Raw genomic sequence first — 24,881 nt, 5'->3', positions numbered from 1 at the left:
AATCAGAGTTAGATCAAGATACTTTGTTGTAGTAAAACGTTGAGTAACCAACAAGTACATTGTGTAATTACTGACTAGTGACTATTAACTGAAGAATTCAAAGCAATCATTGTCTATTTCTCTTACATGTGCTGATATACTGTACGCAACAAATGTATCCGTATTCACAAGATTGCCATACCTACTTATTCTTCGTGTTATTAGTAACTTTGGTTAATTGTATTTTGTAACGTTTTCTTTAATGACGTTTGAATTAATAAGTTAATTAATTGGCAGCGAAGCACCATTCTTCATTTGTATGGCAACGATGAGTTTAGGTTGTACATTGAATTCATCGTATAAATATAAATGAACATGTTTGTGTATAAAAAAGCAGGAGCGTAGAGTCGATGGAAAGTTCAAACATAAAAACGAGACCTTGAACTTTGCTGTACCGAATACTAAATATTCTTATAGGCGAGTTTCAATATATTTATATAGGTACATAGTCCTAAAAAGTTATCAATGCGCTAGTGTAAAGTGTATACCTACCTAAATTAATCGTAGAGTTTCCAGGTACACTATTTTAGGATACAGAGTAAATACACTATTGTTTAAGACACCTTCCGCAACACATGAAAAGTTATTTGATTGAATTATTTGTAGTTCCAATTTGTATTGATATGTACATTGATAGAGTAGAGTGCGCAGACGCATTAGTTGCAGACACAGCACATAGCTGCGAGTGTAACTACGTGATGTATATGTGATGTGTGCGATGTGTGTGATGTGTGCGATGTGTGTGATGTGTGCGAGCATATACCGAGTGTAAGCACATTCATTGATAACTTGTGACTCGCTAGACGTGAGCCATTTAATAATACCACTAATAGCACACTGTGTGACCGACTCTTCCTAAATAACGCTAATAAAAATCTACTTTATTCCAACCAGATAAGGTTTATTTTTGTATGCACGCGGCATGTCGATACTTAATAGATAATTGTTATTCGTGTATAAGAATGTTAAATCAAGGAAACGTGGGCATGTTTTGTGAGTTAAATACGTTATATTGTGTGGATTTAAATTGAATTCTGTAGGTATTGTGTTTCAACGATGTTCGGGTGTGATGTTTCGAGAATGTCGACCATGTTTTAATTGTAACAAATGTCGCAATCTTTGTATTAATCTCCTTTAGAGATATACATACGCTGAACTCTTAAGGCGAATTATTTTGAGTCATTTGGTTTTTAATAAGCAGTATTTTCGACATTTTTTAACATGCAAAAATTTAGAACATCTACTAGAGATAAGTAATAATTAACGATTGTACACAAATAATAATTTGACATTGTGAATGAAATGGTAACGATATAATATAGTAATAAGTTATTGTTTAATAAACATATAATTTAACAGCAGAAGCCGGCAAGTTGTGTGTAAGCGGCAGTTAACACATACTAGTACAGTTAATCTGTTTCTTATGAGGAACTGCCGTTACGTGGCTCTCGGTACTCTGTACAACACTACCGACTGCTTGTTATATCACTTGTGCACAGACGCGCATTGTTTGTGAAGACGAAAGTGTATCAACTGCATATCTGTAATTGTCATTGAAGCATTCATATCCATTTTTATTCTAGCCCCTTAAGTATAAAGTATTATTTTTGTGGCAAGTTATTCGTTTAATGTTCTGGAATCCAGTACCATAAATTTGTTAATCTTTGCGATAATAAGCTCTCGTAGCTACAATTGAGATTTGCTGAAGCTGAGTAGCAGGTATTATTCCATAGTGAAGTGAAAACTAGTATACGAGTTTTTGAAGCTATTAGTAACTAAGTACTTATGTAGTAGTAAACAAGTGTTTGTAACATGTGTGTTGTGTGTAAGCCGTGTAACGCTCCTAGCAATAAGTGTTTAGAGAATGTTGAACAGAAGCAACATGTGTTGACTTGTGTCTTATAATAGCTATGTGCTTGTGTCAATGTACCTATTTTAGTAATAAGTGCTATTGTGTTTTGGACACTGCCATCAATGATATACACACGTGTGGATGTCGCACGTGTGTGTGTGTGTGTGTGCTGAAACGATACGGAGCAGGCAGCCGGCGGCGTCGTCACATGACCAACTGTAACGTACATATTCAAATAAAATCGTTATGCATACATTTTGTTTTAATGGTCGATCGCTGGCGTCGCGCGCCGCTCGGGACACTCGTCAGTAAAGTTGGTGTGATCGCGGCGTGGGCGGAGATCCGCGAGGTGCTTGAACCGCCGCGTCACCGAGCTGCTGCACATCTCAGCGAGCGCGCACCAACCACGCACACACTTAGATAACAATATGTGTACGCGCTTCTGTCTCGCAAAAACTCGTCGAGTCTATCGGCGCCTGTATTGAATAATACCTGCAATGAAAGCAACTGGTGTAAACCTGCTAACATACCTAAGCTAGCATATAATATACGAGTATGCATAGTTCATCGCTAACGGTAAGGATGATCCCTGTAGGAATCAAATTCCTTGCAAATGGAAGCGCCACTGAGTAAGCACAACCAGTCGGTTACCATCCGAGTGTCGTACACGCGTCTATTAATAGACGAGAGTGGCGCGTGTGTGCGTGCGTGTGTGCACGCGTGTGGCGTGTGTGTGTGCCGCAGGTGCAGGCTCTCGGGCCAGCCTTGAGCGGGCAAGTGTCGCGCCGAGAAATTATTTGATGGCTGGCGGTCGCGCCGCGCCCACTACATTAACATACGCCACAGTACACAAACACCAGTAGCACAATTCATAAAATAAGTACTTATGTACCTATACAAAAACTTAATGTACTCACACTTTGCAGTCTCTGGGATTGTCCATCTGAAAAAAACTGCAAGTAGTTTACAGAATTAAAATAATTTAACTTTAAAAGAAATTAATTAGCCCTACAGCCTATCGCATTAGCCAACCAATATACTTATTATAAAGTAAAATAAATTAAATAATACAATACCAACGTATAAGTACAGCACAAAGTGAGGTAGAGAGCCGTAGTCCGTAGCCCCACCTGTGTGGAACAATTACAGATAGTCAACATTAATCATAGCCCTTATGGAATTAACGAAGCGCCCGCCGCCATCCACTGCGACGCGACCCATGAAATATTAACTTTAAACGCTATTAAGATTACAGTTCTTTGTTATAATATATGAAATAATAGTGCTCATACATAAACAAACGAGTATAACTCAAGTATACAATTAACAACAGGTATACATACTTCAAACGATATATTTCAGGAGAATTTTGTAATGCTTTAAGTAGGACAAAACAATCAATTGCTGCAGTGACATTCAATGTAAGATTGCCTCATAGGACGGCTAGAATAAACGTAATGCGTTTCAGTCTGAAATAATTAAGCTCTAGTGTAAACCACTTAAAAGTTATGACAGTATAGTTCCTTCCTAGGCACAGATTGTACAAGTGATATAATAACATCTAACATCGTATAGACACATCCTTATGCATCTAGACCCGCGATTTTTTATGCCGCCCATGCATTGGACGTGCGCGGTTATCCCGAGCTGTGACTATTCTTATTTCTATTTACTTGATTAATTTGCTTCACTCCTTGATATGAATTAATTTGAAATGAATTGGCAGTGTCAAAACTTGATTCCGAAATGTTAGTAAGTACCTAGCTATATTTGTATGTGGTTGTGGTGCTGCCTGTGCGTGCTGTGTGTCGCTCAGTGCAACTCATCGTGCGCCTCTCCACTGACTCTCACGACTAATTACACAACTCTACAAGTCTACATACTCGGAAATACTCTTCAATTCCTTTAAGCCTCCCCAAACAACGCTGGTCGACTGCTGGCAGAGTCTCCCTGCATCCCTTTACGAACTGTTTAACGAAACAGGACATTTTCTTTCGACTCAAGAACAAGTTATGATTATTTCTAACGTGTACATACAGTCGTACACACATAAACTTCTTTGGATTCTCGACGATATGTTTGGAAACCTTAAAAGTTTTAAAATAAACGTAAAAGCAGCAATTACGCAGAACGGAATTGGAGGATCCTACTTGTTTCCGTAAGAAATTCCACTTGTGTATGTTCTTGAGTCTAAAATGTTTTTTGCCGCTTGCGTGAACGTTGAGATGTGCGTCGTTATTACTAGTAACACTAAATTATACTTATGGGTGAATATTAAATTTATCATCCTTGCCCATTTAGAACAGAAAAGTTGGTAGGTTATTGACTCTGTTTTTTTTTCTTAAATCACAATCAAGGAAATCGTAAGCATATCACACCAAGTTTAGAATTACTGATCCAAGTAGTCAGACGATGTCCCACTACAACATTTTACATATTACCTGCTATATATTTTGATACGTATTCGTACCTACGAGGTTGGTACTACGTGGGTGTTGTGCACCTGTCCTCGGTCTCCACTGAAGGACACCCGCACGGACACTAGATCCTCCTCACATTTACTCTTTATTATATACAATAAACTTTTCAGCCTTAAACAAGTACCTACTTGTACATAAGCACTATGCTATCACTTTTATCAATATACGAATTTTGATAAATGAAAGGGCCATACTATTTGATTATGATTGAGTGGTCAATATCGCGACAATGTGCTCATATTCGTGCTCATGACTGTACATAAGTACGTACCTTGCGTCTGGCGCCGGCGCCCGCGCGGCCCCGTCTCGTCGCCGCTCCGTCCTCGCCGCGCCCTGCGCCCGCCGGCCTATGTATGCATATGTATGATTACATACATTACCTGCACACGACATGTACCTATGTACTGAGTCAAGGACACGGACTACTACTCATTCAAATACACATACCAATGATCCTGGACATTGTGGTGAGCAGGAACGAAAAAACTACATCAAACGCTTTTGGGCGATTTGAACCACTGGAAAACTGCGTTGACCCCTAGCGAGGCGAAATATAGTAATTTTGTCTTAATATAGCAATGTGTTTGTTGTTTTAATAATCTCATTGAAACAGGAATGCCACCGTCATTGTGAACAGCAGCGATATAGTGTGTAACGTGTTCACACACACGTACACTCGGTGCGTGTTTGTTGTACGTACACGTGCGCGTGTGGGTACACATTTTCACGTAGCTGTAGAAAAGTAATAGAAACAATGACTATCAGTTTTTATCAACACTAGTAATTGAGCGCCGCTCACGATGCGCGCGCGCACCTACGACAATAGCGCCGCCCCATACAATGTCAACACTGTACCAATACCAATATGTAGAACTAACAAACTAAAGCATCATTTTGATAGTCGTTTACAAAAGTTTTATCGTCATAAACTTGTCAGTCACCAGTTTTCTTATACAAAAGTAATGTATGTTATACTTACTAGCGACGCAAATAAGGATGAGAAGAACTTCTATCAATACTGTTACAAAACACATGGTCGATATTGCAACGCCATCTATTGTTATATAACCAAACACTTACTTAAATAACAATATCGTTTTATAGGTTATTGGAGGCCGGCGACTTCGCAGACGTGCATATTCGACAGTACAGACCGCTGCTGTTTGAAGTTTTGTCCAGAACGTATGAACTACTCCGTACAGAGCCAAAGTGGGACAGCATAACTCTTAGGTCCAGTCAGATAATACAAGTTTTAGAAGCGTTCGCCACTCCGTAAGTCAACGAGCTCTTATATGTAGTGTTAGATGATAGTAGAGTAGTAGATTTGATATTTCACACACAGTGTGTCACAGTGTCGCAGTTGGAAAGCGCGTGTAGTGGCGTGCGAGTGTCGCGACCCCGAGCGACGCATTAACATTCAAATTTATGTCGCCATTAACGTTCCGTAAACACCGCTTTAGTCGAATCACTGTCTCATTTGAATTTGTCAAATGAAATGGAACTCCCGATGAAGTTCTTTATAATCATTGTTGCCGTATATCAGTGCTTTATAATAAACTAATGGTCCTGCAGCTAGATCAGAATCTCCTCTCACAGGTGTGGGGGAGGAGCTACATTTTTAGAACGTATCGGTATTATTTTCGTCTACTGCAGAGTCAGTGATAACTTAAATGATGAAGATGCAATCCTACGAGTTCTAATAATTTTATTTATTCCAAAGTGTGGTGGTTCAGAGGGATATTTGTAAGTCAATCATGCCAAAACTATTAAACAGATTTTTTAGAAATTTGTTTAGTTTAAAACCGAGATGAACATATAAGACTAAAAGAAGCGGACAATAACTAGGATTGATACGCATGTAATTATAAATACTGCACATGCATAGATCTAGATGCATGCCATGGTCCATTAGTCAATCACCTGTTACATGAACTCTAAGACAGTATCTGTCACAAACGAACTGCAACGAATTGTAATATTATTTGATTTTGGCAGCGAAAGCTTTAAATCAAAGTCTAAAATATAAGTAGCACAGGAACTAACATATGACACCGACAAAATAATATGCCCAAAGATAAATAATTTGAAACCGATGGCATTAACCTTCAAATCACTACTCGAACAAAAGAACACTCTAGCACAAGGTTTCTACGGATAGATCTGATGTGAGAGCGAGCTAATCTCTGAAAGAAGCAGCTTCCTTGTCCATAATGAAGACAGTTTAGTAGTGGAGCGCGGCGGCGGCGTCGCCACATGAATATTGAACGCAGCGTCACTCGCCAACATTAGACATCAACGCGCCGCGCGGACACACCTCACACACACAAGCACAGCCTAACACAGCCTGACACACAAGCTGATATAGCTGATTATCAGTTATACTAACTATGTATAAATAACATCTTTACGCCTGTTATACCCCTAAACTTAGACACTGGTGAAATACAGGCACTTAAAGTAATTGTCAATATATACCAGACATAGTGACCTAAATCTAAGCTACGACTGAGAATAATCCAAAACAAATTAAAACAACTCAATAGTATTTGGCCTGAACTGGAATTTTCTAAATGAAAGTAGTGAGTGCTTCTCATGGGGTCAATTGAAATCGATCCAGATCTGACGAATAGGTGATTGATTAAATAATCATGTTTGATTAATGGTGGCTTCGACCGACACAACAAATGAGTAGGTAATGGAATTGTAGATTCACTAGATAGCATTTTCACATTGAAATCAGCTTCATGAAGGAAAAACCGGCCAAGTGCGAGTTGGACTTGCACACGAAGTGTTCCGTGCCATTATGTATTAAAACGTTCGTACGAGTATCACGTTTGTTGTATGGCAGCCCTCATACATACTTATTGTATTCTGTTTCTTAGTAGTTCTTGTTATAGCGGCAATATAAGAAATATATTATCTTTGAACATTTTAACTGTCTAACTATTCATTAAATGCAGGCAGCTTGCAAACAGACAGGGAAGTCTTAGTAATAAGCTGCCGTTTTGCCCTTTGGTTACGGAACCCCAAAAACATTAGAACAGATCAATTGCAATATGTACAAGAACACCGCGTCATCTGCAATCGAGTTGTTTGTGTGTGATAGTAATCTCAGTTGATAGGTAAAACCCCCACTTGTTATTGTAAAGTAATATAATATTCCTTTTGCCGTTCATAGTATTTTCCCCAGGTCAAGTGCGCCACCGATAGCGACAAATAAACGTGACCTCTTCTTCTCATTTAGGTATATCTCATTTCACAATAAAGTGATAAACCAAATACTCGATGAGTTTATATTAAATATGTTTCCCCGTGTAAATTATATATATGTAAGTGTACTATATATATTTAGGTCCGTTCTGAGTGACTTTGACCTATTAGCAAAACATTGAATTAATGGCATCTACATACCTATAGCTTCTGCCTAGTTTCATAACTATCATTTCAGCCGAGCGTTCTCGTGTTCATGTCACTGCTGTATACCACCACACATGTCAATCTATACTAATATTATAAAGCTGAAGAGTTTGTTTGTTTGTTTGTTTGAACGCGCTAATCTCAGGAACTACGGGTCCGATTTGAAAAATTCTTTCAGTGTTAGATAGTCCATTTATCGAGGAAGGTTATAGGCTATATATCATCACGCTACTACCAATAGGAGCAGAGTACCCGTAAAAAATGTTACAAAAACGGGGAAAATTTTGACCCATTCTCTCTTATGTGACGCAAGCGAAGTTGCGCGGGTCAGCTAGTGGTTAATAAAATAGTTCTAGATTGAGCGTCGCCATTCTCAGAAATATTTTCTGTGGTAAGTAGTAAACTACGTTTATCTGGGTTTTAAATCCGAATCCGAATTTCATTTCATAGTTTTTCGTGACGGAGTAACAAAGTTTCAGTTTCGTAACAAATATTCCATCGATCCCAAGAACAAATAAAATATAATTTGCGACAGTTAGATATGTAAAGATGTATGTTAGTGCATACATGTAGTTTTCATTGATAAACGTAGTTTTTGTGTTGGTCGTCCCAACTCGTCGCCGGTCTATTTTTAACTTCAACTGCGGATCTATTTTCGTAAGCGCATATCTTACCATATACGATGTGTTTCAACACACACTTATAAAAGAGGAAAATGGTCGACATGCGCACATTTCAATCAAACTGTTTGACCCTTTATTACTTGAATATAAATTCTCTTCTCATATAATGCTGTATTATGTTGGGTGTCTAATCTGAAAACTTAACAACTTGCGTCTTATTGTAAATTCTGCAAATTCGTTTAACTGATTTGAAAATTATACGTGGCTTAGTTTAGAGACGTTTAGGGGCAAAACGTCGTCATAAAAATATCAGTGATGTGGTGATTACATTTGATCGCTTATATGAGATTTCGTTCGTTGTGTGTGTAGTGGTCTGAGTGGTCAAGCGAGTGCGCTCGCGACCGGTTCGACTCCCGGGCCGCGCAGGCTACTCACACCTCTGGCACTTAACGGGACTTTAATATACCTTCTGTGTTTGTGTACTTGTATATCGTGAGGAGAAAACGTTTTGTTTAACGAACATTTCTGTAAGTTAATTAAATGAAATGAGAACTCGTGGTCTCTGTACATCATATGCCATCAAAAACATTCTGTAAAAACCTCAAGTCTCGCCGTAAAAAGTTGTGAGATCTATATAACACCAAGTCGATTAATCTATTTAGTCTCTACTTAAAGGACCTTCTGTCTTAAGTTATTACGTATGTTATTATCATGCCAATTTAAAAAGAAATACCTTTAAAACAAATAGACCGACCTGGCCATCGCAAGAAAACACAAATTCGCCATTAACATTTCAGGAGCAATAACTTCATTAATCCAGGCTTCTTGTTTTATCCACAACGAAATTATAGGGGTGTCAAAAATAGCCCGAATTGCTTCGAGAAAAGGATGTTACGGCCGTGCCGCTTTTTTTTGCTCGACTTGCGGGGGCACTTCCGTGCCCCCAGATTATTAACAGCTGAATTCTGACGGGTCTTGTGATGTTACACCTAATATATCTAGTTATCAGCACAATGTGTATAAATAGAGATGCGAGGGTTTCGCGAAATCGAGATAATAAATATCGTGTGTTTGTGACACATAGTATCACAATATTGTAATCAGCTCGAGACAGCGGACAGCAGCGATGGAAGCCGGCCGCGGATCTGTGAGCGGCACATGGACGGCATGGTGGTGGTGTGTCGCGCTGGCGTGGCTCGCGGGCGCGCCGCGCGTCTCCTCCTCCTGCCACGGTGTCAACATCTCCGTGTCCGTGGCACCCGCCGGAATTATCTTCGTACCTCACGGAGAACCTTTAGAGATATATTGTGTCAACGAGATATCTACCGCTGACGATCTACAGATGTATTTAGGCGCTGTACCCATCGAGTCGGGTGAGATAGTTAATAGCACTACCAAAAGATTTTATTTGGAAAACTTGAAAAAAGGCGCATACACTTTTTATTGTTCAAACCAAAGTACTAAGAAAAAATGCACTTCCAGAGTACTTGTGGACTCCCCGCCGTCTAATATTTCAGATTTCGGATGTTTGTCACAAAACTTGGAATCAATGAACTGTTCGTGGACATCCCCGGAGACATACTCGACGCCGCAGTACTCACTGTCGCTGTCTGTTACTAACACAGCTTGTGTTCCGAGGCGGAACGGCAAAATATATTCCTGCTATTGGGATAGTCACAGTGCTCCGAGGTACAGGCAGATGGAAGATGATTTTTATTTTGTATTAGAAGCATGCAATCATTTTGGTTGTATTCAACAGAATTTCACAATAAATCACGCATCGATCGTGCAACCTGCTCCACCAGAACTACTGAGAGCAGTGAGTACCGGCGCACACAGCGTGGACCTCACCTGGCACCTCTCACATAACTTGGTGGATCTCCTCCCGGGCGGCGTGACTCACAAAATTCAATACCAGATATTAAACTATAACGATGCGTCTCCGGGGTGTTTCCATACAGTAGACGCTTCTTTTTTGCCAACTAATAATCGTACATACAGATTTACGTTGTATTTACCATATGCTCACACGTCTTACATGGTAAGGATATGGCTCAAATCAAGGAACTCTGCCGATGATAAATTGTGGTCAGACTTTCAACAAGTGCAATTTTCTACCGACAGTGAGAAACCTCAAAGACCTCCGGCCACAGTAGCCGGCGCGTTCGAGCAGGCACTGTTTGATGGTAACAGAATTGTGTACGTATACTGGGAACCACTCGAGGAGACCGAGCGAGCCGGCGACAATTTTACGTATACAGTAATAGTCCCGTTTCATTCTCAAGCGTCACTCACTTTGGAACCGACAAACAATAATAATTACGTGGTACTGAAAAACGCACCTTCCGGAGCTATCGACGTTTCAATTTTATCAACAAACGCGATGGGATCTTCAGTCAATAGCAGTCATTTCTACGTTCCTGCCATACAAGATAGTGTGGCTATTACTGTAAACTCGTTTACCCAATTCGATGAGGGTAAGGGCAAATATCAATTATCATGGATGCCCAGAGAGAGCGTTGACAACTATACGTTGCTTTGGTGTGAACGCGTCGTAACACGTGTTTGTACCGGGCGTATATTTTCTACCGTGTTGCAAGCGAACACGAACACCCACCAGGTCGAGCTGTCGGTAAATAAACCATATCAGTTCGCAATATCAGCTAATAAAGGTGCTAAGAGCTCCGGTATGACATGGCCTTCCTGTGACGTATCCAGAGAAACGATACCGTTGTACAGCCCCTCGATAAAGTTAGACTACGAGCAGCCAGGTCCGACATCAGTGAAGATCACCTGGTCATCTGCTTGCCTGATACCCGATGTGATAAAGGGTTACGAGGTGAGGTGTTGTCGTGGTGCTAGCGCGGGTGCTGCTTGTGAGGCGGGCGAGGCGGGCGGGGTGCGCACGTGGCGCGTGGAGGGGGCGCGCGCCGCTCACCTGCTCGCGACGGAGCTCAGCCCCAGCACCACGTATCTGTGCACGTTGGCACTGAACACCACCTATGGCCTCAAGCCTATTGCCCACGCCTTTACGCGACTTACAACCGCATCAATATAACTGGACAATATCCTAGTGTCCATTCCAGGAAACTAGTAATGTTTTTTTTTGTTATTATACTTCTCGGAGTTATTTTTCATTTTTATTTGCATGTACCTACAAAATAATACCTGAATAAATAAATATATTTTCGTTACTTCCTTCACCTATTTTCAATAGTTTGTGAATCTCACGTAAGTCACATATAGTGTGCGAATACAGAGACCGATATGTCGAGTTAAGTAAGCAACTTTAGCCAGTATTAGACTTTGTTGTGGTTCAGCCCCGTAGCACATTTTTGCAAGAAACTTACTATATACCACTCACCAGACCGGTAAGCTTCCATTACTGGACACAGGCTAAAGGTGACGTATTCTTTCTATAAAGTCTTCTGGCATAATAACGGTAGTGTGCTGGAGACCGGAGAGCTCTGGTTCTGTACCTCGACTATCAGTGTTGTTGACGTAGCGCCACGTTGCAGCGGGTACAGGAAATTTAACCGGCCTTTTGTGTCTGGGTCTTTATTGCATTGATGAAGTAGCTTCCACCTGACACTGCTACGATTGACGACTACGCCGATTCTGACACCTTTTACTAACTTTCTTGTTTTTGAACTCGATATAGGTATTTGGCATTCGGAGGTGGTATTTCTGGGTTATTTTGGAAGCCCGTCAAGAATTCATAATCGGGCAACACGGGTTTGTACTGCTACTTCCATGTCAACGTCATATCAATAATCTATGGTGATTATGATACGGAATTGAGATTTCTCTTAGTCTCCTCTACTATATGGTAGAAGCACGATGGTCAAAACGAGACAACGATTTAATTCGTATAAGTACACAGTAAACTTTTTTCGTAGTCTGTATTGTAGGCTCAATTTTAATAGTAAGGCTGGTGCAAACTATAATAAGGAATTCTCAGTAATGTAGGCCTGTAGTAAAGAGTTTGCCAAAAATTCATAAGCACCGGTTGTAATGTAATGTGCGGGCGGGACGGCGGGAGTGGCCCGGGGCGCGGCGTGCGGGGGGTGAGGGTGTCATTTCACTAATTAACTCGTTGGGCGCGGCGCCACTCCATTACCGACTGTTTATTGTGACAATTATTCCACCTGAACTCTCCCCCTGCCGCCGCCGCACCCCGCCTCGCCTCCGCCTCGCCCCCGCCACTCATCATTCACCAGCCACGGCGCGCCTACGTTAGAGCCGCTGATACATTTTTGTCAGTGGATTCACTTGTTCACTCATCATTATCTTGTATGAAATATGATTAAGATATTTATTTCTGAAGCCCCAATCTCATGTAGAGTATGCAACTGCTAACGTCTGACTTGTACAAACGATAACGAAAACTGTCTAATATTAATGACTTTTTAGTCGGCTACGGCTACGGCTACGGCAGCCAGTCTTATTGGAACCAGCCAACTGTGTAGAACGTTATTCATAGTTTTAGAAATGTTTGCACAATACACAGAGGTACACTCTCTTTTCCCTTACGTTTGGTGTGACGTCTAAATCGACACGAGCAGGGAGAGGTCGGGCGCAGGACCGACCGAGGCACGAAGGTCCACGACCTCAATTCCCTAACTTCGGGCTATTTTTGTGATTTTTTTTTACAGAAAACTCAGAAAAGACTTTTTGGCACGACCAGGGATCTCTTACGCGGCGGTTGCATACACTACCGACCGCGCCACCGAGGCAAGTCAAATTTCAACAATTTTAAGAAGAACATCGTAACTGGATCATTTTCGACGCTGAATACCCAAACGGCATATCAGTCAGCTCTCAAAAATACATATGGTCAAAGGATGTGGATGTCATAAATACAGTTATTTATGGATATGTGAAGCTCACGCCAACTGTGATGTAATGTAACGTACTAGATCCATGTGAAAGAACTTAGTAGCTGGTTGTAGGGATTTCTTCTGATCGTGATGACCATGATGTTGGATAGATGTCGCTGTGTCGATGATGATCCAGTGATATCTTCGAGAGTTTTCCACGACTTTGATGCTCAAGTCCTAACACATAACGTGCGCGTGAACGTGTTATGTATAGTTACGGCGTGCCGCCGCCGCTGTCCGGCGCGCTGCAATCACGCCGGGTCACAGGCTATCTGCCACACTGCTGCCACCGATATCGCACCTCCTCACTCACCCACCGCCTCCTCACACTATATTACTGAAGCACAACACCGCAGTCTCTTCTGTCTATCGTTCAACAATAAACAGTTCCTTGCTCTAATTACATCTGGCGACAAACGCGACCCATTTCATACGCGCGTACACACACACACGTGCGCGGGCGCACTACACGTACTTGTGAGTGTGCGCTTGTGTGCGTGTGTGTGCGGTGCGCATGTTGAACGCGGGTGATAAGAAGTCGCGCGATAACCCGGCGGAGGCCGCCGATCACTCGCCGACTTCGCCTCTACACGAATTTGAGTGAAACGCGAGAGAACGCCGATTTGGACTTATTGTCTGCGGTATCTAGTGATGTGGCCTTACATGCAATCATTTTGTATCAACCACTAGCCTACTTGGAAAGAAAAAAGGGTTTAAAAATATATTTGCATATAAATGTGCCAATGTTTAGATTTTTTCAAATGTATTTCATTTAAGTAGTTACCGCATCTATGGAATAGTTTTTATAAGTAAAGCAAACCCGAGGTTCGATCAGGCCTAGGATGGTTATGAATTAGTTTCCACGTGGCGCGATGGTGGGCCACGATGGCTCCCACACGTGCGCGCTGAATACTACACAACTAGTATTTAAGATATGAACACGTTATCGGAACGCGAATAATTGTGTATGTACACTATGTACTGTTTCAACGAATACAATACATTTTATGAATGAGCGATCTAATGTAAGAAGGGAATGAGCGTCACCATAATTGTATTTTCACTAATTTGAATTTCATATCGTTGCCGTTTCGATGCAGAGACGACGCGAACGCCTCGGTACAGTCCACAAACACGTTTGAGACACGCTATCAAGTGTTCATATTGTTAATTCTTTCCATTCAGCCCTCCTCCTGTCTTAGTTAACTATATGCTATACAGCGAATCGTGGCATCTAAATCGTAGTTATCGTAACAGAAGGCAACTGATAACGAGTGATTAGAGTAGCCCGCCTTGCGGCTACCGCCGGCGGTGGCGGCGGTGGCGGCGGTGGCGGCTACGCGATTGACGGCGATAATGAAAATTAGCACGTTTTCGTTTATTAGATAACGCTGTAGCTGTAGCTGAAGCTTTGATTAATTAAATATAACTTACTCTCGCGAGTATCGTCAACAAGATTAACTTGCTCACACGTAATTTACTTGAAAACAGTCTTCTGTTTGCTATGAATAAGTTTTTCAGTTGAAATAAAAAAAATCGTTCTAAGAGCTACTTTATTTATAAACTGATTAATTTTGCTGTCAAAGTAAAACGTTATTGGTGACATAATTAGTTGAGAATTTCCGTAATTTCTTTACGATTCGTTTCCAAGTCATGGCTTAGATATAGGTATCGCCTTTCCTTATCGTTTCGGGTTATAATACTCTCGCATTCAATAGTATTCTGAACAAAATCCAAGGAACAAACATGTGTTTTTCGGGTGTACATACGTACGTGCACTTGTGTGTGTGTGTGTGTGCACCACGTGGCACTGTGGCACCGGAGGCGGCGCTGGTACCGAACTGTCTGTGAGAATGGTGCCGGCTGGCGGTCGACGCGCGCACAAGAATTCATTACTTTATGGCCTCGCGTGAATTTCTAATAGGAAATCGTTACCACTCAAATTTATAGGCGAACGAAGCATAAAATCAAATAAATGTTCTAGTGAAAAATATTCATAATTAGCATGTATTTGGGCTCCGATATCTTATGGCGCGCCCGGACGATTTGTAGTGTCGTTAAAATACTTCTTATTTTATTTGTTTTCTTTATAAATAGAGAATCTACTATGAAATTAAAATAGCGACTGTTTTAAATTATGTTTTTTTGTCATAACAGTTTATAGTAGCAGTGAAAGCGGTATTGCTATGATAACTGCGACTGCTGCGCAAAAGTCTCACGCTTGACGACTCGACCGCCAAAAGCAGTTCCTGAATTTTTCTGTTCAAATATTCAGAGATTGCCCGTAGTAAGGACACACTAAGGCACTTCTTAAGATGTTTGCTGGTTTCAGTGAAACTGGTCGCCCCTTAGATAAATTAATATCGGCTAGAGACCAATAATTTACTCTAAATCAAGTCAAGGTGAAAAGTTTAAACCCAACTTGAACCCTTTTTCTTTTTGAGTATAATATCGTTTGAGAATATAAGTTTTGTGTAGATGTAGTACATAAAAGTAGTACACACAGTATTGTGTAATAGGTACATTATGGAGTTTTCCGCAACGACGACGGTAACGTAAAGGCGAGACTTTCCGATATTATCCGATGTGAACCGATGTCAACCGCGGCTACCGACTGCTTTTTATTGCATCGCCAATAATGTTTGAACTTAGTGTAATCACGCATCGCCAAACGCAATTTATCTACCCCGTATTTATTATTTTGTACCTACAATCAATCAGTAGAATTTCAAAAATAGCAGATTAAGTGGAATTCAAAATGAAAAAGCAGCTATGCGTGATAGTCCACGTCGTCGGCCTACAGCGGATTGGGGACGTTGTTTTCAGAAATATGTCCGCAGGCGGAGGGTGTAGTCAGCGTAGTGTCGCGTCATCGCGTGTGTCGCACTAATAACCGCGAGGCGCTAATTAATGAGCCGGCACCTAGCTGTTACTTGGTCACGATACTGGCCACTTGATAACTGACACCATGTGGAAGAACGGACAAGCTTTGGCTCTACGATGGACAAACTGTTGACAGAATTTACATTTAAGTTGCTAAGAATGTTCAGCTCAAAATAACAGATGATGAACTAAATATTGTTACGCGCAATTAGAACTGAAACCATTTACAAAACCAGCATGTATATCAGCATGAATGTACAACAGACACACCGATATACCGTAGAGCTGCTACGAACTACAAACAGATCAAGCTCCATTATGTAAAACAATCTTACATAACGGACTAGTTGACATCGGCGACACACACACAGACACACATACACAGGCATACATAAACACATGTACAGTTGAATCAAGGAACTATAGGTACTGGAAACATACATCGATTGTTTAAATATTCGCGCGCAACTAGGCACGGTCAACACGCCGCACGCCGGGGTATTTGCACGCCACTTTTTAATACATTAGTGTGGGCGAGTCCGGGAGGGGGGGCAGTGTACCGAGGGCGACGATTGAAGGAGGAGGGGGGGGGGGGGGGTTCAAGACACTACTTGCACTTGACCAAACATGCGAGGATCTGTGTCAGCACACTCACTCGGTTACTCCACTTACAGGGAACAAACACCGCTGCCGCCCGCTGTTACATGTTTGAACATCTTAATTATGGTCTATTGGGATGTCATTCTATTGAATAAGGCATTCCAAGCCGTTACGTTGCTCGTTAGGTTAGGCTTTCACGTACTCTCAATAATATTAGGCTTCGGCCAGAACAGCCTGTTAGACCCTCGTGATGATATTTAAAGTCGGTATAGTATGGGAGCAATATAGGTATATCAAACCCTCCAACTATGAAAGAGCTAGCTAGTAACAGTTACTGTTAGCATCGAGAGAAAATCCGATCCACTTGCGAAAGGGCTTAGATTTCTACTTAATTCATGTCATCTGTAAAAATGATTAGGCATTGAAGTTAACAAGACATTATGTGTTATGTACAATATTGTACAGTAAGATCGACGCTGTGTAACATAGCTCAACATAGCTCATGTGACATTCATGTGTTACTTGAATTTCAAATGTTCGGGTGAGGCGGTGGACGTGCGCGCTGTTTTAAATATCGGCCATGTCGCGGCGTGTTGCCGTGTTGCTGCCTCATGTTGCCGACATGTGCGCAGGAAGTTGGACGTCAAGTCTACGAGCTCGTCGTGGGACATCCTACCTAACTGTTCCTGTACAACACCCAAATTAAGAAATCTTTGCTTAATTCCTGGATCTAAGTTATATTGATTACTTAAATAGTTTTTACAATTGAAGATAATAAGTATGATGCGACAAAGTTATGAAAACCTGATTTAATAGAACAGGAAAACTATTGTAAGTTTGTGAATATGTTAGTACGAAGCTGTTGACACGAAGAACCGTGCTCTAAACCTAGTTCCCCAATTTGTTCGCGGAGGTGAGTCGAGGTGACAGCAAACAGTCCTCAATCAGCTCCCCCTCCCCTGCCCCGGCCCTCTCGTGCGTCGCCGGGTCACGGCAATACTCCGACACACACAAGAAATTGATGAATAAACTATTATTTCTAAGTCCATTATTCGGACATACGTCCTCATTATAATTTGATATGTTCCACGGGATAGCCTTGAGTAAAGGTGCGCACTCATACGTTTGAGAACAACGCGCGTGTAATCGTTTCTTTAATCTCGAACAATTGTTTAAAACATAATTATTAAGTGTCTTATTGTTTGCATACCGTACGAGTAACAACCCTGAGCTTTATTGAGAATTAAGATTCGATACTATTGACAGAGTCGATAGTCTTACCACTTATGACTTAGACCACCGCGAGGAGCTTCAAACATTTTCTTATTTTTCAAATTAAATAAGTATTAAGTTAAAACATAATCATTAGTATCGTTTAAATTACAGCACGTGCGTGTTATTTCATATGTGCGTAGTTATATAATAATGCCACCAAAAACATTCTGTAAAAACCTTAAGTCTCGCAGCTCAGTCTTTCTGGCGTAAAAAGTGGTGAGATCTATATAATACCAAGTCGATTAATCTATTTCGTCTCTACTTAAAGGACCTTCTGTCTTAAGTTATTACATAAGTTATTATCATGCCAATATTAAAAATATTTTACGTTTAAAACAAATAGACCGCCCTGGCCATCGCATGATTTGTATGTATTATACTACACAGCACGACGAGAAGTTAATGCTCCTGAAATTTTCATGGCGAATTTGTGTTTTCATGCGATGACCAAGTCGATCTATTTGTTTTAAACGTAAAATATTTTTAATATTGGCATGATAATAACTTATGTAATAACTTAAGACAGAAGGTCCTTTAAGTAGAGACGAAATAGATTAATCGACTTGGTATTATATAGATCTCACCACTTTTTACGCCAGAAAGACTGAGCTGCGAGACTTAAGGTTTTTACAGAATGTTTTTGGTGGCATCTCACTTCTTTTTGTAGAACGAACATAAGTTCAATTTGTATGGAAAGACGTTTTTTCTTATAATTCAACATATTTTCCTATGGGAATGTTTTTCATTTTCATGGGCTAAACACCCTTACCCACCCTATATTTCCTCCCGTTATGCCTCGTATAGTATGTACCTATCTACACCTATTATTTATTATTTTCTACAGTAGTAATTATTCTTAACTGCAAATGTAATCTTGTAATCTTATACATTTATATGGGATTACAAAGTTAATGTTGCAGTTAGTGTATTTAGAAAACTGGACTGAAATTAGAAAATATTGAATTTTTCCCATGATTAAGACACTAAACCCTATTTGTATTCTAAATTTGAAGCTTCTAAGTCTGCTAGAAGTACCTTAGACTTTTGATGATCGGTGAGTCAGTGAGTCAGTGAATCAGTGAGTGACAAAATTCAAAATTTTAACAAGTTGTCATTCTTAAACTACTGGTTCAAATTGACTGAAATTTAAAATATACCGTGTTTATACAATGAATAATTAGTTGCTGAAAATTCAGGCTTCTTGTTTTATCCACAACGACATTATAGGGGGGTCGAAAATAGCCCGAATTGCTTCGAGAAAAGGATGGTACGGCCGTGCCGCTTTTTTTTGCTCGACTTGCGGGGGCACTTCCGTGCCCCCAGATAAGAATGTCAACCATCGATGGGCACAGAAAGCTCGCGAGTGACGTCATCGAGTGGCGCGGGCGCTTGCTCCGTGCTCGGTGGTAAATGGTAATAAAACTGAAACGAGATAGTGCGCGGGTTATCTTATTCTTTAATTGCTGTGTATCTCTTCATAAGATAATGTTGAAAAACTGATGACATAATATTTTTGTTGCACATTGGGAAAAGAACGACTCACAAGCTTTTTAGTTTTAAGCGATGAGAAATGTTATTCAGTAACATGTTAACAATGATGAGAGAAAGATTACTTGAATAAGTTTAATTTCTCTAATTATGATTTTTGGTTTGTGATGCTTAGCAAATATTATTTTAGACACATTTATGAAATAAAATAAAAAGTTTTAGTCTTACTAGGTACATAACATAAAGCTGACGACTATTTGCGAACATTCTGTTCGCGTAAGTGGCGAACGTCGGCGTGTGTTAAATATTGAGTGGTGACCTCAAGCAGCTCGTTAGCCGCTGTCGTATAATAGAGTACAAATAAACACGTATTGTTATATTTTAAACTGAGCTAGCTTTCGCCCGTGGCCTCGCTTCCGATCGTTTTTGTACGAGAGGTCATTAAACATCTCAGGCTTTAAACGAGTTATGAAATCGCCACAAAAACTCCAACAGAATTAGATTCACGATCGTATAAAAGTTAAGTAATTATGTACATTTATAATGAGCCTGCACGATTTCTTGCCACAACACTGTTATAATATTTAGCGCGACGACGGACGCTCCGTTCAGTGTTCAGTATTTACGGAACAGAAGCTCTCTCCACATTGTAGTTTGATAGTAGTAGGTAGGTAGGTATTATCATATCGTATGGTTCGACTTCAACCTAGTTTGTAGCCTGAAGAGTCTTTGACGCAATTTAAAGATTATTTTAAAGATCTTTATTGAAACAACCCGGAGCGACTTTTCACGTGCACGCAGCACGACCACATACAAATCAACTAACAGTAAGCGCCCACCCATCCATGGAAATTCCGCGCCAAGGGTTCCTTAACCTATAGATCGACCATAGACCGATGGCCGCACCAGGCTATGACAGCCTTTCTGGGTTTCTGAAAAGGATCAGCAAACAAGTCAAATAAAAAGACAAAATTATCAAATATAAAAAAAAAATGTTTCACTTACGGGAACAGCTTACTTCTACTATCTACCTACTTTGCAATATAATATTATGTAAACCAGCCAAATTTTGTATCGGTTCAGCCGTTTTGACGTTAATAAAAAGGAAAAACAGAATATAACAAGATACGGAAGTGTGGTGTCTAGTGGTTGTTATCACCGGACGTGACGTAGTATCAAACTTCCTGTAGGGCTGAGGGGAACATTTCGGCAAGAATGACAGCCCGTACTCCTTAGACGAACAATCATATTGCAATTGTAGAGTGCGCGATCAAATCGAACATCACCTTGCATCACAACACAACGCAAAAAAAATGCACAATATAGGCCTTAAACAGTCCATAATATTGTGCAAAACGTGGTCGTATTATTGGACGTTTTTGTAAGGCATTAGTTAGTAATGTCGAGTAAAGTGCATGCAAGCTCATCACTTGCGCGGTGTCGGAGTGGCGCGCGAGATTAATAGCGGGCGCACGCGCAGCCCGTGACGTCACCACCAGCCACCACCCGCACCCGCACCACACATGACACATGGCTCACCGCTAACGTTCCTATTACTCACACTTTATTATACAGACATACAAATAATCACAGTGATCATTGCATTCACTCGCGTCTTCGCCTGCGTTTTTAATAAACTGAAGGCCTAACCTTTCCCTCTTTACCAGACCCTTTATCCAGTAGTGGAACAGGAATGTTCAAAATGAATTGAAATTATCACTGCCTTTACTAAAGAATGTAAAAAAGACCACGATGAATAATGCGAAGAAAAGATGTACGGCACCGCGAGCTAGCCGCTTTCCTAGGACCGCGATGTAGAGAGATTGCGAGCGCGGGAGAGAGAATTAGGATGTAAGACTCTATAGAAAGCTGAAAACAAATGCGTAAAGTTATGTGTGAAGAATAGCGGGCGTAAGCCAACAGAAATGATTGTCGTTATCGCAATGGCCAATGTTTAAGTACATTCCACAGGTCGCGCGCCCCGAGCCACAGGTGGAGGGTGCTGCCCCCCCCCGCTCCCCTGCGCCCCCAGAGCGCGCCCCCGCGTGGCGCACCCTCCGTCGCGTGACGCGTGATAATTGCGGACACCTCGCCGTAATGAGCTCAGCACAGGTGAGTACCCATGTGACGTCCTGATGACTGATCCATCACAGCGTGCGTAGTGTGTGTATCTCAGTTAGCAGCAAATTGACTGCTTCTATGTTGCACATTGTTCTCATCCCTAAAATGATAGTGATTACGTCAAAGCAGCTACGTGTTGCTTACTGGTTGTTAATTTGAGACACAAAACGCCCGCAGGTGCTTGTTCATCAATATGGTGGTAGTTTACTTCGTTACAAGTGTGCAGCCAGTGTACGGCAGCAAGTATGGAATATTTACGTAATATCCATATCCATGACTACCAGTAATCCAGATTAAAAAAAATATCTAACCACAACAATAATACATAAATACTAGATTTATATTTTTACCAAACCAACACGACTTTATCTTATCGACCTATGAGAAAAGCAAAGAAAATGCCTGTACAACAAGGTCAGGTGATAAACAGCAAGGGTCACACCCTCGCCTCGTTCACCCTCAGTCCCTCACTGTCGCCGGGGCAGGCATGTTGACCGGAGGGTAACGAGCTGATCTACAAACTGCTACAAATACCTTCATTCATGCTAATACTAATCAATGCGAATATCTCTTCGTCTGTCTGCCCATCCAGCACTGAACTAGTTTCGATGAAATTGAACACGTTGTGAATTATTAACTGTAAAACGTTATAAGAGTCAGGTGGGACAATAATTTAGCAAAACTTATAAAAACAATTTAACTTGCAAATTCCCTATTGTCCACTAAAATAAAATGACGTTTATGTACAATTACTCTGTATTCAAGTAAGTTTGAGCAGGTAGGTATTGCACAGCGCAGTGTGCGAGTAGCCTAGTTACAGCGGACCAGTGTTACGTATGTTACTGGTTCAAACAGCGCATACGATACATTCTATTAATTTGGACAGTGTCGGTAGTAAGTGTGCGCAACCGACCGCGATGTTCACTGTACACGCGATGCTCTAGCGACGACCTGCATCGACCTGCATCGTAAAACATCGCCTGCCAGTAGCTGAAAGTGATGCCGAAAGTTAAGTTCACAAACGAATGTTCTCTGAGGGCAACAGCATACTATTTGACGGTTTAGGACGTCAAACGGTATCTTAAAGGCGTCAACCGTGCTTCCGAGCTGATACCAGTCAATTAATACCATAAGCTACGAAAACCATGAAACATCATATCGCTGGTCCCCGGTGGAAAGTGAGCATTAAACTCAGTTATTAGCATTATTAGCGATCGAGTGAAGGGTGCGGCTCACGTGTGCCCTGTCTCATAACGCGCTGACAAACGGCGCACATTAAACCATCCCCGCCGTGCCCGCGCTCGCCCCGACTCGCCCCAGCTCGCCGCGACTCCCTGGCGGACTCGGCCCACGCGGTCCCACTCGGCCCATACTTCATATTTGGAGGTCAACAAACGCGAGGTGGGCGCGCGCCCTTTTAATCATCACTTTATTATAATGAGCGTGTTTTGTAATCATTTAATGATCTACGTGCACTTTGTTAACGACTAACCCCCTCGGATCGTAAACGTTCGTAAACGTGGAATGGCACTGTTGTAACTGTTCACCATTTTGTATTTTTTATATCCTTCTATATAGGCTTTTATTTATAGCGTTATTCGATACCATGTTCTGTTGTAATAATGTCCGTGGCTGCGTTCTAGACTGACTCGTTTCAACTCGCAACTCATTTCTAAACTTTTACGCCCGCCGATACGTGTGTACACACGTTTCCCGTATGTTGGTTAGTTTTACCGTGCCGAGCTGTAACGCTGGACACGTGTATGTATAGGCCTACAGCTAAACTTGAAGAGCAAGAGAAAATATAAATTAGCCTTGAAATTTTACTTTTAAAGTACATAATGGAAATGCTACTTAAGTCAAAGCGAAAATAACTGGTTGTATTCAATATTCTGCCTCGTTCTCGTGTATCAAATTCATTTCTAAATGTATTTATATCAGTGTGTCGGAGAGTGTTATGTATTTCCTTGTTCGAATACATATGTATGTGCATATGTAATGTGAAGAAAGATTCATGTGGAGCAACTTTCTACGTTTGAGGAAAATATCATAGAACGTCGCGACATAGTTCACCGTCCGAGCATCGATGTCACTCGTCCGAATAACTTGAATAGCTGTTTCATTGATTAGTTTGTTACTAAGCGAGCTGCTTATACTGCCCACTGGTGAGATCTAGAAGAGACGCTAAGCGCGAATTATCCACTGCTTTATATGTATCTGTTATTACTAGTCAATAAGAACTCTTATCTGACCAATTAACTGATAGTATGCTATAAAGCCGACGTTACTTGCAATTTCTTTTTATTTCTAGTTTTTCTGTATAATATTTGAACGAATGTTTTCTGGAACACGTTGGATGTGAGGCATTCAGCGTAACGCGTTATAAAAAACTGGCCAGTGCTGGCAGTAGCCAGTAGGTACGGCCGAGCACCGAGTGTTACCGCGAGACGTCAGCGAGGACCTTAACACTGAGTGATCTTCCACAATAATATTTATAATGGTAATTTATACACTAGGAAATTTAAAGCGGCTAGTTGAATGTTGAGTATATCCGAAGTATGTTGGCAACAGTGAAATGATATGCGCTCACTTATTATTACACGAACGAGTTGGATCGTTTAACATAACCAGTGGTTTTATCGAATTGCCAAGTTCATGGCCGATGTCGATAATATACTGTATACTGGATACAAGCGTATACAAGTGTATAGTGTAATACTCGTACAGTGTGTGAGTATCGCGATAGCTGAAGTTCAACGGTAGCGAATGTATTATAAGAACTGTACCAAATGTATTGCACCATTTTATTAATTAACGGATAATTCAATCATTTTTTATCGTACTTGTATTGATAACTCTACTATAGTGAAACTAATATTTTTTTTAGATGTTTGTATGGCTACTGGTTAACTTACTTCTCTGTTCATTTGTTACTTTGTGAATCACAACAAAATTACCACTCAGAGCGCTTTTTCCACATGTCTTATATGGTTACCAAAAGCTCAAGCAAAGACTTCAAAATCAGCACAGTATATTATAACATCAGATTCACACATTGTGATGAGGAAGCTCTCGCTAATAATCTGCTTGTATTTATTAAAAGTAAATCTGTCAATGGACAGAATGTTACCAGACAATTGTTCGCAAAAAACTTGAACATCGTTGTGGAGCTGTGCGATGACGTCACAGGTGGTCACACCCCTCCGGGCTGCGAGGGGCTTGT

The 24,881-nt window shown here is 41.0% G+C and overlaps 1 protein-coding gene across 1 annotated transcript; it reads left to right on the top strand.

The window, feature by feature from the left end:
• The first annotated feature begins 9,479 nt into the window (after positions 1 to 9,479).
• LOC142972626 (cytokine receptor-like) lies at positions 9,480 to 11,541 on the top strand. Its single transcript, XM_076113898.1, has one exon. The coding sequence runs from the start codon at positions 9,538 to 9,540 to the stop codon at positions 11,467 to 11,469; it is 1,932 nt and encodes a 643-aa protein (XP_075970013.1). The 5' UTR covers positions 9,480 to 9,537; the 3' UTR covers positions 11,470 to 11,541.
• The last annotated feature ends 13,340 nt before the right edge of the window (positions 11,542 to 24,881 follow it).

Source organism: Anticarsia gemmatalis, chromosome 4 (genome assembly GCF_050436995.1).
Source record: "Anticarsia gemmatalis isolate Benzon Research Colony breed Stoneville strain chromosome 4, ilAntGemm2 primary, whole genome shotgun sequence".
Classification (NCBI taxonomy): Eukaryota; Metazoa; Arthropoda; class Insecta; order Lepidoptera; family Erebidae; genus Anticarsia; species Anticarsia gemmatalis.
Note: the sequence above shows the minus strand (reverse complement) of the source record. Positions and strands in the feature narration are given on the sequence as shown.